Source organism: Stegostoma tigrinum, chromosome 21, assembly GCF_030684315.1.
Source record: "Stegostoma tigrinum isolate sSteTig4 chromosome 21, sSteTig4.hap1, whole genome shotgun sequence".
Taxonomy (NCBI): Eukaryota; Metazoa; Chordata; class Chondrichthyes; order Orectolobiformes; family Stegostomatidae; genus Stegostoma; species Stegostoma tigrinum.
The window spans coordinates 9875858-9893461 of record NC_081374.1 but is presented as its reverse complement, the minus strand read 5'-3'; the positions used below and the strand labels follow the sequence as shown (position 1 = coordinate 9893461).

The window sequence follows — 17604 nt, the reverse complement described above, 5'->3', positions numbered from 1 at the left end:
TTTATAGTGAGCTATGTTTTGGGGTACCACTTAATTTGAATGCTTGCTTAGCACATTCTTAACATGTTTCCTTGGAATATATGTTGTGACACTAACACTGCCATCAAATCCTAGGCATGTAGACATTTTTAATCAACTTGTTCAGATATCTTGACACACCACCTGGGGCATTGATATTTAACTTTGTGTACTTTAAGCTCACAGTGAAGTATGTAATGCATTGAGAAAAATGAAATTAACCAAGTTTTTATATGGCTTGTGAATAATCGATCTTTGGAAACAGCAGCCTTTTTTTAAAAAAAGAAATTTGCGAATCAATCAGCTTGCTGTCATTATTGCCCGGTAGCTATAGTGTCTCTAAGGTTTTGGAGTAGATTTGTAACTCGGGTTGTGGGTGTTTGAGGTTGGTTGGCTCGCTGAGCTGGTTTCTTGTTTCGTTACTGTGCTGGATAACATCCTCAGTGCAGCCTCCGATGAAGCGTTGGTGGATTTTAAACTCTGGTCCATTTGAGATGGGTTGCCTCCCTTCCAGATTTCCTTCATAGTGGAATGTACATGGGGTCAAGTTCAATATGTTTATTAATAGTATGCTTTGTGGAGTGCCAGGCTTCTAGGAATTCTCGTGCCTGTCTCTGCTTAGCTTGTCCCAGTCGAAACGGTAGTTTTTCTCCACAATGTGGATTGAGATGAGTGAATACTGGTAGTCTTTTTGTAGCCAGTTGGTGTCCAATGTAGTGTTTCTCTCAGTCACTGGTGTATCTTTCAACAACACAGCAGCAACGTGGAACTACGCCAAGAGGAGGAAGAATACCTCTACCTCTTCCAGGTTTAAGGAGAATGGTTATCCCCAAAAAAAACTGGGTAGAAGATGCCTACACGAACAACATCAGGAAGATACTCCACGCCCTAACACACTTATCATACTACCCTACGTCAGGAACACATCAGAACTCACCACAAGACCTGTATGACCGCTGGGCATCCGAGTGGCGCACAAACCCACATCAACCCTACAACAACTGCTTGCCCAAACTAAAGACCCACTCCCTGCCATGGATAGGACCAGTGTCATCTACAAGACCCCCTGCAGTGACTGAGAAACACAAAAAGACTTCCAGTACTCGTCCCAATTCACATTAAGGGGAAAAACCACCATTTTGACTGGAACAACACCCAAATCCTGGGACAAGCTAAGCAGAGACAGGCACAAAAATTCCTAGAAGCCTAGCACCCTACGAAGCAGGCTGGAAAACACACTGATGTTTCATCGGAGGCTGCACTGAGGATGTTACCCAGCAGGGTAATGAAGTGTCTGCAAAACAAGAAACCAGCTTGGCAGGCCAACCAACCTCAACAGGTATAATATCTTTCAAAGACTGACATTTTAAAATAGGTGATTAGCTGGGATTCTCATTTATATTTAAATGATTTCTAAGTACTGTTAACATTTCTTTAGGAATGCCTGGTCAATTTAGAGAGACTATAGCTGCTAAATGCACCACTTTAAGTTGAACATGTTGGGCCGAATCATTTGCAGGACATAGTCTAGGGTGAGAGAGATAATGAACTGCAGATGCTGGAGAATTCCAAGATAATAAAATGAGGCTGGATGAACACAGCAGGCCAAGCAGCATCTCAGGAGCACATGAGATGCTGCTTGGCCTGCTGTGTTCATCCAGCCTCACGTTTTATTATCTTTATAGTCTAGGGTGAGATTTGTTGCAGCATTATATGAGCAGCCTGGAGTGGCCAGACTTAATGTTGGTAAAAGTATGAAGTGTGAAATGTTTCCAAGAGTTGATGATCTACATGAACTTCAGGAAGGTGTTTGACAAAGCTCCTTTTATGGTGGACTAGTTAGTAAGATATATCACATGGAATACAGAAAATTAACCACTTGGACACAGAACTAGCTTTAATGATAGGGTAGAAGACAGAGGGTGGAGGAGGGTTGCTTTTCGGACTGGAGGCCTGTGACCGGAAGGGTCCTGGCCCAAAACATCAGCTTTCCTGCTCCTGTGATGCTGCCTGGCCTGTTGTGTTCCTCTAGCTCTAAACTGTTATCTGTGACCAGTGGTCTGCTTTTTGACATTTTTATATAATGAGCTGAATGTGAACATAGGTATGGTTTCTAAGCTTGCAGCTAACACCAAAGTTAGTGGGCAGGAAAGGAAGGTCACCTCCGTACAAAGGGATCTTGATCAGATGTGTGGAGTGGCAGATGGAATTTAAGTATGAGCTGCTGTATTTTGGAAAGGCAAATCAGGACTGGAGCTACACACTTAATGGTAAAGTTGTGGGAAGTGTTGCTGTTCAAACAGACCTTGGTTCATAGCAGGTTCATAGTTCCTTTTGAAAAGTGGAGTCACAGGTAGGTTAATAGGATAATGAAGCAAGTGTTTTGGTATGCTTTCCTTTATCAGTCAGTGCACTGAGCATAGGAGTTGAGAGGTCATGTTGTGGCTGTACTGGACATTAGTTAAGCCATGTTTTGGAATACTTTGCACAATTCTGGTCGTCTTGCCATAGGATTGGATGTTATGAAACTTGAATGGGTTCAGAAAAGATTCACAAGGATGTTGCCAGATGGAGGATTTGAACTGGTAGGGAGAGGCAGAATAGGCTGAGTCTATCCTCCCCTGGAGATTTGGAAGCTGAGGAGTGACCTTTTACAGATATCTATAAAATTGTGAGGGGCATGGGTAGGGTGATTTTAGTCAAGGTCTTTCTCTCCTCCTTTTCCCCCTCCCCCCCGCCCCAACCCCGGTTAGGGGAATACAAAACCTGGAGGGGATGGTGGCTTTAAGGGGAAGTGGGGAGAAAGATCTTCATGCAGGTGGTGGTACATGTATGGAATGATCTGCCAGAAGAAGTGGTGGAGGCTGGTACAACTACACCATTTGAAAGGCAGCTAGATGGGTACAGGTTTAGAGGGATAGGGGACAAATGGGAAAGATTTATTTAGGATGTCTGGTTGGCATAGATGAGTTAGAACAAAGGTTTTTTTTTTGTGCTGCATACCAAGACTCAGCTGTAAAATAGTGAGTTACTAATTTAGGGTATTAATCCATAAGTGCCTCTAACACCAACTTGTCTCATTGATGTTCAAATTTGCCATCTCTTGACTCACCAAACAAGCTAGCTCTTGAGAATTCTCTACATGAAGTAGCAAAGTACTTGGCAACTTTCACTTGAGCCAAGCCCCAATCAGCCTCCACATTACTTGGTGTCTCTAGGCATGCTCAGTGGGCACTAGCTGCATGTACCTTTTTATACACAGACATGGGTGTCTGATATTTATCAACCCCTTATATTGACTTTAGGGTGTTCAAATAACTGATCATTTTGGCAGTTGATGATTTGCAAATAACTTTGATATTTATTAAGCAGTACTTCAGATATTATTTACATACTTGATTTATGTAAATAACAACAATCGGGGCTGGTTCACTGATACCAGAGGACAAAGTGAGCTATTTTAAAATGAAATATTTCATTCTCATTTAAATGATAGGGACGGCGTTCTAATTGAGGTGCTAGGTAACTCTTCCCTAGGTCTTCCTTCATTCAGTCCACCTTCCTGGAGAGGGCTCTTCAATGAAGACTCTTTTGTCTACCGACAAATTCTGCTTGAGGAGAACCCAGAACTTCCCTCTGCTCCTGACACTTGTTTTTCTAGGAATGTGTAATTTTCATTGTCAATAAATTGTCTAAACCCTTTTGGCCTATGGCCCTGGGCTAACATGATGCTGGATGGTCATTGTCCCTTTCCTTGCCTTCATTTGAAGGATTGTTTTCATTTTGGTCTGAGACAAAAAAAACCTTATTTTTCAAACATACACTGATAATAGGGTGCCTATGGAATGTTGTGGGATTAGGGATAGCATATTGACATGGATAGAGAACTAGCTGGTTGGCAGGAAACAGAGAGAAAGAATTAACCAAATAAAAACTGAAAGATATTGCAAATTGGGAACAAGACCTGGAATTGCTGGAAAAGCTCAGCAGGTCTGGCAGTTCCTGTGAAGGAAAAGAAAAATCAGTGTTAATGTTTCAGGTCTGGTGACCTTCCCTCAGAACTTCTGGGGGGGGGGGGGGGGAGGAGGAGAAGAAATGTTCATTTGAGCTACAGCCAGTAATTTAGACCCCAACTATTCACAAATTGATTTACAAATGTCATCTCTCCAAGTTTACAGATGACATATCTAGGATGGAGGACAAAGCAGAGCTGCTTCAGTATGATTTGACATGTTGAGTAGATGAAGTACTATGTGGATAAATGAGAGGTTAGGTAGCAAGAACAGGAAGGCAGGTTATTAGCTGAACAGTGACAGATTGGGAAAGGGGGATGTGCAACAAAATCTGGGTGTCTGTACATGTCACTAAAGGCAAGCATGCAGGTGCAGCAAGTGCTAAAGGTGGTAAGTGATGTTGACCCTCATAATCAATTTCAGTACAGCAGCAGGGATGCCTTGTTTCAATTGCACAGGTTCTTGGTAAGAATGTCTGGAATATGGAATATGGTGTGTAATTTTGGTCTTTGGAGAATGTTCTGGCTATGAAGGAGTATAGCAAGGTTTACCAGCCTGAGTCCCAGATTGCCAGGACTGAGATGACGAGAAACTGGATTGGTTAGCATTATGTTCACTATAGTTCAGAAGAATGAGTAGGGATCTCAAATTTATAAAGATTCTAAGAGGACTAGACAGAGTTATAGTGCAAGAAAGATGTTTCTGATTACTGAGAAGTCCAGAACCAGGGGTCACATTTTAAAGGTAGGCCATTTAGGACTGGAACCGGTGGAACTCTGTCATAAAGAGGAGTTGATGTCCAAACATTGAAAGTTTAAGGAATTAGATAATGTTTTTGGGGCTAAGGGGATCAAAGGGTATTGGGAGAATGTGGGGACTAGGTACTCAGAATCAGTCATGATCATATTGAACAATGGAGCAGGCTGAAAGGGGCCGAATTGCATATTCCTGGTTCTATTTTCTGTTTAATACGTAACAAGTGACTGAGTGAAGATGTTGCACGGAATAGTGAGCATAAAATCTGGTGGGAGATGGGTGCAGTAGCAGAAGGACTTGTGCTCTCAATCTTTCCCCTCATCTGACCTTGGATTATACTTTCACCCATCGTCTCTCTAATTCAAGAGCAGCCCTATGGTCCCTTTACTGGCAATGGTTTGAAATAGCTACCTGATCATGCGTAACTGCATACTGAAATCAGGTACTATTTTTAATGTGACAGCATATCCATATATTTTGAGTGTCAAACCCAGTAACAAATGGACTTTTTACAACATGATTTCATGCAAGTTAGGCCAGCGTTAATATTTGAAAAAGGAAAAAAAAGCATTTCATCTTTCACAATTTCTCATTGTGACAAGTTTTTTATCAGCACAAAATTAACTTATCAATTCCATTCAACTAGAAAATACAAGGCCAATGTATTTGGTATAATTGCTATGATCCTCTGCTGTAATGATCTAAACAGTTGTGAATGCTATATGGTCAATCTCCCATCCAAACCACTGCAGTATGCCTGTGTGTATACTCCAACTGTTTCAGTCAGGAGATTAAGTGCCAAATCTTCAGGAGAGTTTTCACCAATAGTACAAATTCTAAAGTGTTGGGCTAAAAATATAATGAGCAGAAATACCATCAGGTTAACAGGAAACTATACCTATGTGTCAAGTTAAGTCAAACACCAGTCCAGCAAGGTAATAAAGATTTAAACAAGAAATTTCTTTTAAAATACTAAAATGGTAAGGTTTTATTAGCTGAACCACGTACACAGTACTTTTCTTCTACAGCTAAATTCATACTCATGCTTACAAACCAAATGCTGTATATAAAAATTATAAATCTGTAACCTATATACAAAAAGTCATCACTCATTTCAATGCATTGGTTGAAATAATTATAATCTGCATGACCTTTTATAACATCTGCAACAATTAAAATGTTCTACCTGATATTCAGAGCCCTTAAAACTGAGTTTTAGTGCTACTCAGTCACTGTGTAATGTTAATTGACACAAGGGTAAAAAGTCAATTACCTGGATAACTGGTTCTTCAGGTGCATGTGTGGAAGGTATTGCATTCAGAATCAGCAAATACTGGGTTTGCTGTTGATTGTTCAAAGACCTCTCCAATTTATACTTTATTGCCCTGGAGTACTTCCTGCTCAAGCATAACAGTGGGCTACAGCCAATGGTAAAACTTCATGAAGTCTGTTCTGCTAAGTTCCTTATTACCCAACTATTGAAGTTATACAGCTGCTTGTAATTTCCTAGGCTGTTATTGGTCCAAACTGTGCATTTGCCAGAATTTGGCCACAAGGGACACTCTGGCTTCCACCAATTATCCATCATCAGGAAAGTTCAGTAGATCCTCAGAGCAGAGACATTTTCATTCCTACACCAATGGCTCTCTTGTTACCCAATTATTGCATAATGTAGGCTTATTGTAGACTTGAGCTTACTGGAAAATGAATTGTTTGAGAATGCCCCAAATTCATTTTAAAATCCTAGACGTGCATCTGCTGTAGTAGTCGGATTGGAAATTGGTTCCACATTTGAAAGGATGTTTCTCATATGAAAAAAAATCCTTTTATCCTTCCTAGGTCAGATATGAAACCAAGTCCATATACCTGACAAAACAAAAATACTGTCTTTCCAACACATGCACTGAAGAGCCAGGCCAAGATCAAGTGCTACATGAAGACTGTCAAATGTTTTTCATCGCATCTTTAACAGACATCCTGGAGGGCAGCTCTTTGTTTTTTTTAAATCTTAATGAATGTGAAAGTATATTTTAACAGACTGACATTTTACTCCATTTAATCCAAATCTTCAGAAACTCCATTCTTCTTCTCCTTGCTGGATCTGAATACTAGTCACAAAGGAAAAAGGACAGTATTTTTGAAGAAAAAAAATTGTTAGCCAAAAGCTCTGTTTTCAAAACGTGACTGTCTCCTCTTTTATTCCAAAGAGGCAACAAACACTACTCTGTAATGTAAGCACAACAATGTTTAAAGAAATGGGATTTTATAAGTTAGGCTGCAGTTGCATGCTGCTACATTGTAGTGTTAACTTCACATGAATTTTCTTCCTACATTTGATGTTTCTCTAGGGGGGAGAAAAGTAGCCTGATATTAAAACAAGAAAACAAAAGCATTTTGAAAATAATCATTTCTTGTGATGCATACTTTTCTGCCCTCACTCTTACAAAAGAAAAAAGGACCAATACATAATGGAGCAAAGTTCTGTTGACTGCAATACATTTGTCTGACCACAAAAATTGCCATGTTTCATGCAAGACAATGAACCATGGTGTGTCATTCAACTATGGACAGTGTCACTGAGTTGTCCTCTTTCAACATCCATACGTCTGTACTAACAGGAGCCATGGTGAGAAGCAGCAACCATTGCTTAAATGTTTTGTGATGGCCTCCCCCAACAAGTCTAAGGCCCATGGCTAAGATCTATTGCTGTCCCGGCTAAGATCTATTGCTGTCCCAGCTAACCTATCTTAGAATGATTAAAAGTTGAAATATCGGATTGTTATAGTTTATACTGGCCCTCATGCTGCACTAACTTACTATTTTGTAATACATCCTATCATCCATTTTAAGAAAAACATTTTCTTGCCGCATTACAGCCAGATTTGAAGCACTGAAATTGCATCCAATTTAACACCAATTCTGTAAAATAAATGGTTTTCCAAAATGGTTTACCATCTCTCGGGAAGCAGTCTTTCTGCTACATTTTACTGAGTATTTGCATTGGGTACACAATGAAAATTAAGAAAAAAACACACACTTGTACATTATCTCAATTAACAAACACTGGAAAAATACAAAATCATGTAAGTTTCATAATAATATACCAAATGCATCAGGTAAACCCTTTCCTCTCCTCCCTCACTCATTACAAGATAACTATTCAACTTGTTTCTCTTAACTCCCACCCCCCACCTTGAGGTTTTTGATAAATTTACAGCGCACTACACTCTGATCTTTGCCAACTTCTAAAAGTGGACAAAGCATCAGGATGGTTCTCCCCACTCATCCAAAACTAATATTGACTCCATACCATCACCACTGAAAGCAGCTGCAACATTGGTTTTCTCCATCTAGTTTAAAGGTTACTTGAAGTCCTTTTCCTGTTGGAGTTTCATTACTGATACTTCGGTGATGTTCTTTAGTCTAAATTCTCAGGACTTGCAAAAAAGGGATGTTTTTCTCTCCTAGAGAACCACTTTGTTGTAAAACTCCACTTCTGTTTCAGGAATGCAGGCGAGGCAGTCAATGTAGGAATACTGGATGGAGGAGAGACTGTCAATTTGACTTGGTGTTTGTTTCAAAGGACTTGCATAAGGCAGAGGTTTAGGCCACCCTGATCACCTGACCCACTATTTCTTCATTCTGCTGGTGTTTCTGCAGAGAGGAGGAAAAGGAGATTATACCTCTGAAAATTGTCACAAGCATAATTTCTATTTAAAATCAATTCAGAAAATAATAATTGAGAAATAGTCCCTAGAAGATTTATATAATCTAAATGCATTGAAGGACTTAAATTATTCACTATGGGGAAAAAGTAGATTTAAGGACAGAGGGATAAGTTGGGTTGTTGATATCATCTGTCCCAAGTTTACCATATGTCATTAGAAATAACATTCTCTGGGCTGTAGTTGATATTGGGTTAACTGGCATGTTTCATTAACTCAGGGGTTTCTCATAACTTTGTCCTCTGTCTGATCCCTTTTATAGAGCCCTCCCACACTAAAGCTTATTTACACAAACTGAAGATTCCAATCCATGTTTGATTAATTTTCATTTTTAGAATTTCTTGCTAAACATGACCTCAATTTCTATTACAGCGCAATGGCTGGATCAACTCCATATTCTCCAACATGATAGCACCAATCTTCCTTTAAAAGCTATTCAATGCTTCTGGCAAAACTAAACACCAGAAATCTCTATCACTTCTACTGCTGCCAACAGGAAGCCTCTATTCCCTAAACACGCCAAACACATCTCCCTTTATCCCAGGAACTCTAAACATTGGCTAACAGAGTCCATGACCCGAGCACTTCCACACCTTGGAAGATGCGATGAATCTAGTTATATGATAGGTAATCCATTTCCCACCTCCAGTCTCTAAACTTCATCACAAACTGACCCATCATTCCTTTATCTCATCAATGTTACGCTGGCCAGTGCTCAAAGCTTTTCTGCTATCTCTTTGAAGATGCATCAATACTATTGTGTATCTATTTCTTCACACTAACTGTCTCAATCTAAACTCATCACATTCATCTCATGTAATTTGTCCAAAATTGTGCAATTATTTTTCTCTCCAAATGCCTATCTGCTCTCTATGTCAGACTTTAAAAGCCAAAGCTTGGCATCATCCAATAACTGATTTATTTGGTGTTTTCCTTTGAACTTTTTCCACCCTTCGTGAAGTCTTAACTATCTATTAAACTTGGTTCCCTGATTAAAAACGCTAAAGAAGGGTTTCACTGCCTTAAAACACTTATGATGTTCGAAGTTGTGATGTAGTGTATTGTATTGTATTGTATTGTGTATCATTATTTACCCAAGTCAATCCGAAGTTGGTGCATTCGTGGTTTGAGAACATATTCAAAATGACTTGACAGTACATTTACAAGCAAGCACAATTCCGCTGTTTGGACTAATAATGCAATCTGAAACTGTTACAGTACACGTGAAAACAAAAGGCAGAAACATCTGGAAATACTGAGGTTAAGAAACAGCTGTGAAGCAATGGAAACCAGTCAATGTTTCAGGTGCAAAACCTTCTTTCAGATGATAGTTGTTCTTCATTCTGAAATGTTGACTGATCATTTGCTACACTTAAATATTTCCAGCTTTTTCTGTTCTTTATTCTAAGTTTTCAATATCTGCAGTATTTTACTTTATGTTTAGCTTGTGAGGAAAGCTCCTTGACATGATACTACTGTTTTCAAATTGTTTGAAGTGGGTAAGTCCCCAGGAATATGGATCAGGCAATAATTAAGACTAAAAGGAAATCAGATGCAGAAACGTAATTGTATGAAGGAGCAATGTCTACAGAAGGAGCTTTGACATGTTATTTGGTTAAGTGGAAGGCTTTCAAAGGTAAAGAGCTAAAAGTAGTTGTTTTTCAGCACCAAAGTCAGAATTTTCAGATTACGCGGTATTATATGTACTGATCCAACCTCTGGGAAATGAGCAGTATGATTATGGATTCTGGATAAGAGTGCCATATCTTAAACCAATAGCTGTAGTACTGGAAATGTGATCTCTTCTTGTGGTCAAAGATATGGACTCTATTATGTTATGGCTTTAATAGGCTCAAGTGTGTGCAAAACCAGATTTTGTTACTCCATCCTATTTCCAATACTACCTTGGCTAAACCTGCACCGTTGCAGAACTTTCATTGAGGAGAATGTCAGAGTGCAGAGTGAAAGTGGTAGCCCCACACCATAATACATTACCTTTTTTTTGTTTTTTCCTACAGCCTACCAGAAATCATTCAGGCTGTTGAATAAATATAAATATACAAATAAATATCACAAAAATTACAGATGACAACCTTAAGGGTTGGTTTTCAATAAATACTTAAGGCTAGCATCATTAAAATCTTCATTTCTCAAGGATACATTTTCAAGGGTGAAGAAAATAAATTGCATTGATGGTCTGTGTACAACTTCCAAAAGTTTCCTTTCTACATTCAAAGTGGAAAAAACGGCAAGAAAAAAATTGCATACTTTCAAGGAAGACCAGATACGATTTCCCCTTATTCAAATTACATACATGCTCATGAGTGTTCTAGTAATACTACATTCAAATTAATAACATGCAGCTGATGAGAGACCAGGTTAATCAGGTAACAGATACACTATGTTGGAAATATACAGCAGATCAGTCAGCTCTGGAAGTGAATTGTGGGTTAAGGCTTTGGGTAAAGACCCATGACTCAAGACAGTTACTTTTCCAAACTCCTTTGTCCACTGCAGTTGGCACAAGCTGTTGTTCAAGCTCTCAACAACAGAGTTGTAAGCACCATCTTGATCAATCTTTCCAGTATTTAAATATCCACAAAGCTATTGTGATCTCTTCCACATCAATGTTTGCCAATTTTAATAAATTAGAGATTTTCTTTCCCAAAGAAGCAAATTTGTTCTGCTCTCCTAATCTCTTTTCCCTTTCTTCTGATTCCTTTGGACTTCTAGCCCTAATCTTGTTCAGATGCTCGTCTACCAAATTTTTAGTATCCTCTGGCCTTCTGCCTGTATCACCCCAAATGACTTTTTCTCCTAATGCCTCCACCAAGTTACAATCTTGACATAATACTCCACTCTTTGTTGTCTTATTTCTGTGTTCTCTTCAAATTCATCCAGAGTCCTTTTGGACTTTTTGCATTATCTGTTTGCTGAGAGTCGCCAAATGTGGCATTACTTTTCCATTCTAAAGAACCTCTTTCTGCCTCCTCTTTTAAATCCCCCATGACAATTTCTCAGATTCTCACCACCAGAATCATGTGAAATTAGCTGAGAAATTGAGACAGCAGCACCCACCCTTTCTTCACTACAATCATTGTAGGTTTAGCTGCAAAGCGTGACTTTCAAATTCATTTATACTATAAATAGCTTACCACTACTATTACTAGTCCAAAGTAAATATACAGGGCAGGTGGATATTAAGATTCTAATCCTTTTCTCATGATAGATTTTAGACCACAACACACAAGACAGAAGAGCAGATTTATGCCAGTTGGCCCACTTCGTCTGCTCTGCCATTCAATTATGGCTGATACATTTCTCAACCCCATACTCTTGCCTTCTCCTTTGAACCCATGATCCCCTTATTAATTGAGAACCTATCTATCTCTGAAATACATTCAATGACTTGGCCTTCACATCCTCCTGTGGCAATGAGTTCCACAGGTTCACCACACTTCAGCTGAAGAAATTCCTCTTCAGTTCTAAAAGGTCAGTCTATCTGGGCTGTATTTTTGTGCCCTAGTCTTATACTATTGGGAACAGTATCTTTATATGTACTCTATCCATGCTTCTCAATATTCTGCACCCTCCCCCATCCTTCTAAACTTCAAGTACAGAGCCAGTGTCCTCAACAGCTCCTCATATGAGAAGCTCTTCATACCTTGGATCATTCTTGTGAACCTCCTCTGAGCCCCTCCAACTCTAGCATATGCTTCCTTAGATAGTGGGCCCAAAACTGCTCAAAATATTCCAAATGAGGTCTCATCAGGACTTTATACAGCCTGAGCAATGCATCTCTGCTCTTCTTTTGTAGCCCTCTTGAAATGAATGCTAACACTGCATTTGCCTTGCTAACTGCCAAGTGAACTTGCATGTTAATGGTTAGAGAATCCTGAACCAGGACTCCCATTCTGCTTCAGTTCTCTGAATTGGAGATGACGTGGGGATGTTGGTGGAGGACTGGGTGGACAAAGTCAGAAGTTACACAACACCAGGTTATAGTCCAACAGGTTTATTCAACCTCAAGCTTTCACAGCACCAAAGGAGCAGTGCTCTGAATATAACCTGGTGTTGTGTGACTCTTGACTTTGGTCAGATCTCTTAAGTCTTCGCCCTCTTAGAAAACAGTCTATGCCTCTATTCTTCCTACCAGAGGGCATGGCCTCACACTTTGCCACATTGTACCCCATCTGCCACTCCCTTGCCCACTCTACTAGCTTGTCCAAGTCCTTCTGCAGTCTCCCTGCTTTCTCAATATGACCTGTCCTTCTAACTATCTTTGTGTCATCTGCAAACTTAGCAACAAGCTCTCAGTTTCTTTGGCCACATTGTTAACGCATAACGTGAAAAGCTGTGACCCCAACACAGACCACTGCAGAACTCCATGAGTTACCAGCTGCCATCCTGACAAACACCTCTTTACCCCAACTCTCCGCCTTCGGTCAGTCAGCCAATTCCCTATCCATGCCAGTGCCTTGCCCCTAACACCATGGGCATTACTTGGCAGACTCCTGTGTGGAACCTTGTCGAATGCCTTCTGGAAATCAAATATATCAAGTCTACTGGCTGTTTTTTGTCAAACCTGCTCAAATAATTCTAACAGATCTGTCAGGCGTGACCTCTCCTCGAGGGAGCTGTGCCGACTCAGCCCTATTTTACTGTGCAATTCCATCCTTAATAATGGATTCTAAAACCTTACCAATGACCAAAGTCAGGCTAATTAGCCCATTATTATCTCCTTCAGAACTCTGGGGTGTAGCCCATCTGGGTTAGGGTAATTTGTTCACCTCCGACCTTTCAGCATCGCAGCACCTTCTCCTTAGTCATGGCAATTAAACTCACTTTTGCTCCCTGAATCTCTTGAAATTCTGATATGCTGCTGGTGTCTATCACTGTGAAAAATGATGCCAAATACCTATTCAGTTCTTCTACCAATTCTTTGTTTCCATTACTACTTCTCTAGCCTCATTTTCCAGTGGCCCAATGTCCAGTCTTGCCTCTTACCTCAAATCTAAAAAGACTTGCAATCTTCTTTTATATTACTAGCTAGCTTACTGTCTTATTTCACCTTCTCCCTCTTTATTGCTTTTTTTAGTTATCCTCTGCTAATTTTTAAAAAGCTTCCCAATCCTTGAATCCTCGGCTTCCCAGTAACCTTCATCACATTGTATTTTTTCTTGCTTTTATGCAGTCCCCAACGTCCCTCATCAGCAATGATTACTTCATCCTCCCCTTAGTTTGTTTCTTCTTCCTTGGGTTGAAATTCTACTGTGCCTTCTGAATTGCTCCCAGAAACTTCTGTCACTGTTGCTCTATCCTCATTCCCTGCTAGGCTCCCCTTCCGGTCAGCTCCTCCATCATATTTTTGTAGTTACCTTTACTCAACTGTAACACAGTTACATCTGATTCAATCTTCTAAACTAATTAATCTGGCCTCATTTGCCAGCAGTTGGCCCATACTCCTCTAAACCCTTCCTATTCATATACCCATTCAGAAGCCTTTTAAATGTCAGAATTGCACCAGCCTCCACTGGCAACCTGTTCCATACATACACCACCCTCTGGAAAAAATTGCCCCTTAGGTCTTCTCTAAACCTACGCCCTCTAGTTTTGAAACTCCTCTACCCAAGGGAAAAGACCTTGGCTATTCATCCTATCATACCCCTCATGATTTTATAAACTTCTAAGATCACCCCATAGCCTCCAATGCTCTAGGGAAAATAGTCCCAGCCTATTCAGCCTCTGACTACAGCTCACACCCAGACAACATCATTGTAAATCTTTTCTGAATCCTTTCAAATTTCACAACATCTTTCCTATGGCAAACAGACCAGAGTTGAACACAGTATTCCAAGAATGGCCTGAATACTGTCCTGTCCCAACTCCTATACTCAATGCACTGACTAATAAAAGCCAGTGTACCAAATGCCTTCTTCACTACCCTGTCTACCTGGGACTCTGTTTTCACAAAATTCTTTCGCAGAAAGCTAACCACCAGGATACATGAACATCAATTAGCCACAAAACGACATGACCCACTATCACTCGTATCCCTACATATAGATGTGGAAGGACACCACTTTGATTGGGACAACACATCCATCCTAGGACAAGCCAAACAGAGACATGCACGAGAATTCCTGGAGGCATGGCATTCCAGCCGGAACTCCATCAACAAACACATTGGCTCCAAATCAATCTACCATCCCCTGAGAAAAAGAACAGGAAATGACATCACCAACCCAAGGAAACCTAACCAGATAAATAGTAAGCGGGACATAACACCAGCGCGTCGGAGGCTCACTGATGATGTTACCTAGAATGGTGACGAAACATCTGAAAACTAACCTTCCAGCTCAGCGAGCAAACTCACATCCAGAATTCTCTCACCTTGGCTGCCTAATCAAGTCTGCTTCATTACAGAGCATCAAATACAGAATTACCTGTTCCCTCGTTGAGTCTGCCACCAATTGTCCAAAGAACCTTGCAGACATTCCAAAAATTCTCTTTCGAGTTCCACTACCAACCTGATTTCCCCAGTCCACCTACATATTGAAATCCCAAAGGTGTCTTTTGGTGGGTCCCAGCCCCATCCCTTGGCACCTATCAGCCTGGTCTCTTGGCGTTATGTCAGTCGGTCTCTTGGTGGCTCACGGCCATGTCTTAGCTCAGTGTACGAGCTGATACAGTCCAGCACATTCCTGAGGCACTGGGGGAGATGGGAGAGGTGGCAGTTTCAACAGCAGCGATGATATCGGTGGCGGCTGCTTCGAAACAGACAGCTAAGGTCTTCCAGAGAGCAAGATAAGTGGAAGACTAAAATGAGCTTTTAGCTTATTCCTGTATTTTCCTAGTTTAAACTACAAAAGACTTTAAATGTAAACTATAACCCATTTCTTTATTTTTCTACTTGTTTCTCTTACTACTTTGTACCTAAGCTTTTTTGTACCTAGGTACTTCAGTACCTAAGATGGTGCCATGTGTGGCTACGTTATACACTTTTCACTGTATTCCTGTACTTCTGTACTTGAGTACATGTGACTCAAATCTAAAATGATTCAAATAGTGCCTTTCACAGCAAATTTGTTATTCCTTCTGGCCTCTTCAGTTATTTCTCCAAGAATATCCAGTTTGACTTTTTGGCCCAAATCCAAAAATATAATGAATTTAAGAATTCTTTCCCTAAATAACTGATGGCCTTTCATCAGCCAGAAGCACAGTGAAGTCAAAATAAATTCTCCTTGCTGATCAGTGACTGAGTGAAGTGTATTTGACATATTCTACAGAAATAATAAATATTTGTGGTGAGCTCAGATCTCACAGCTTCTTTAACTTCCTTTAAATGAATGGCTACTCATTTTGTGTCTCCATAACAGCAGCACATGGTATTACATCTGGTGATCTGTGCAGTCATGCAGTCACAAGCTCATTGGTTTGAAGAAATGCCTAATATCTGTCCAATATGGACAATCTAGTTGACTCCAGTGCTCATGGGACTACAATATGCTGCTTGCTCAGTAGTCCGACTTCAGTTTTATAATACCCTGATCAAAATAGCTGTGCAAGACTTCCAACAAAATGATTCAACTGTATTAATTCATTAAGATTGTTATTTATCTCTATCTAAGCACATTGCTTTTGGGAACATATTTGTACTTTCAATATCAAAACATGGTTTTTACATAACACTAGGCTGACAGCTACATACAACAGGCATCAGGTCACATAAATCACGAGCAGGAGTATATCATTTGGCCCCTGAAGCATGGTCTGCCCTTCAAAATATGATCACTCTGATTACTCCACATTCCCACCTACCCCAATAACCTTTCAATCTCTTACTGACCAAGGATCTATCTCTGCCTTAAAGACAGGCATGGATTCTGCTTCTATCACTCTTTGGAGCTTTAAACCTGTACAAAGCTCCAAAGACTCATGACGTTCTGCAAGGAAGAAATTCTTAGCTGTCTTAAAAGAGTAATCCTGTGTTTGAAACACTGATCCCTGGTCCAAGATTCTCTAAGGGGAAACGTCCTTTCCACATGCGCTCTGTTAAGACCTTCAGGATCTTGCATATCAATCAAAATACCTCATATCCCCTTAAATTCCAATAAATACAAGCCAACTCTCTCCAAACTTACTTCATAAAACAATGCACTCATTCCAGGTATTGGTCTGCTAAACCTCTCTGAACTGCTTCCATCATATTAACATCCTTCCTTAAAAAAGGCCAAAACTGTAAACAGTACTTCACCAATGGCCTGTATAACCAAAGTATAACCTTCCTAACTTTTGTATTCAAAGCCCCTCATGGCAGACTGGTACAAAAAGGTGAAGTCATATGGTACCAGGATAAATACAGAACCGGGTTAGTCATAGGAGACAGAGGGTAGCAATGGAAGGATGCTTTTCGGAATGGTGGGCAGGTGACTAGTAGTGTTCTAAAGGGATCTAAAGGGACCTCTGCTGTTCATGATCTACATAAAATATTTGAAGGAAAACGTAGCTGGTCTAATTAGTCAGTTGCAGATGATACAAAGATTGGTGCAGTTGTGGATAGTGAGGAAGTTGTTAGAGGATACAACAGGATACAGATTGGTTGAAGGCATGGACAATCTGGACAAATGGGAGGCAATGCGTTTCGTAAGGTCTATTACAGATGGAAATTATACAGTGAATGGCAGAACCCTTAGGAATACTGATATGCAGGGCCACAGATCACTGAAGGTGGCAGAACAAGTAGATAAGATAGTTAAAAAAATCTTACGGCATGCTTCCCTTCATTAGAAGGGGCATCGAGTACAAGGCCTAGTACTCACATACCACCCCACCGACTTCCAGATACAATGCATCATCCTCCGACACTTCCGCCATCCACAATACGACCCCACCACTAAAGACATTTTTCCATCCCCACCCTTGTCTGCCTTCCGGAGAGACCACTCTCTGTGACCCCTTGTCCGCTCGACAATCCGCTCCAACCCCACCACACCCAGTACCTTCCCCTGCAAATGCAGCAAGTACTACACTGTCCCAACACCTCCTCCCTCACCCCCATCCCAGGCCCCAAGATGACTTTCCACATCAAG

The 17604-nt window shown here is 40.4% G+C and overlaps 1 protein-coding gene across 6 annotated transcripts in view; it reads right to left on the bottom strand.

Moving 5' to 3' along the window:
- Window positions 1–5745: 5745 nt before the first annotated feature.
- The window catches only part of LOC125462726 (nuclear transcription factor Y subunit alpha-like), a 68270-nt gene continuing 56411 nt past the window's right edge, over window positions 5746–17604 (bottom strand). For 4 of the 6 annotated variants that reach the window (XM_048553005.2, XM_048553001.2, XM_048553004.2 and 1 more), the window contains one exon: window positions 5746–8441. Coding sequence is in view for 4 of the 6 variants with exons in the window: in XM_048553001.2 (XP_048408958.1) it covers window positions 8391–8441 (51 nt within the window). In the remaining 2 variants the exon portion in view is untranslated. Of the gene's footprint in view, window positions 8442–10507; window positions 10551–17604 lie in introns of all 6 variants that reach the window. The other 2 variants (XR_007249693.2, XM_048553006.2) reach the window with 1 other exon arrangement.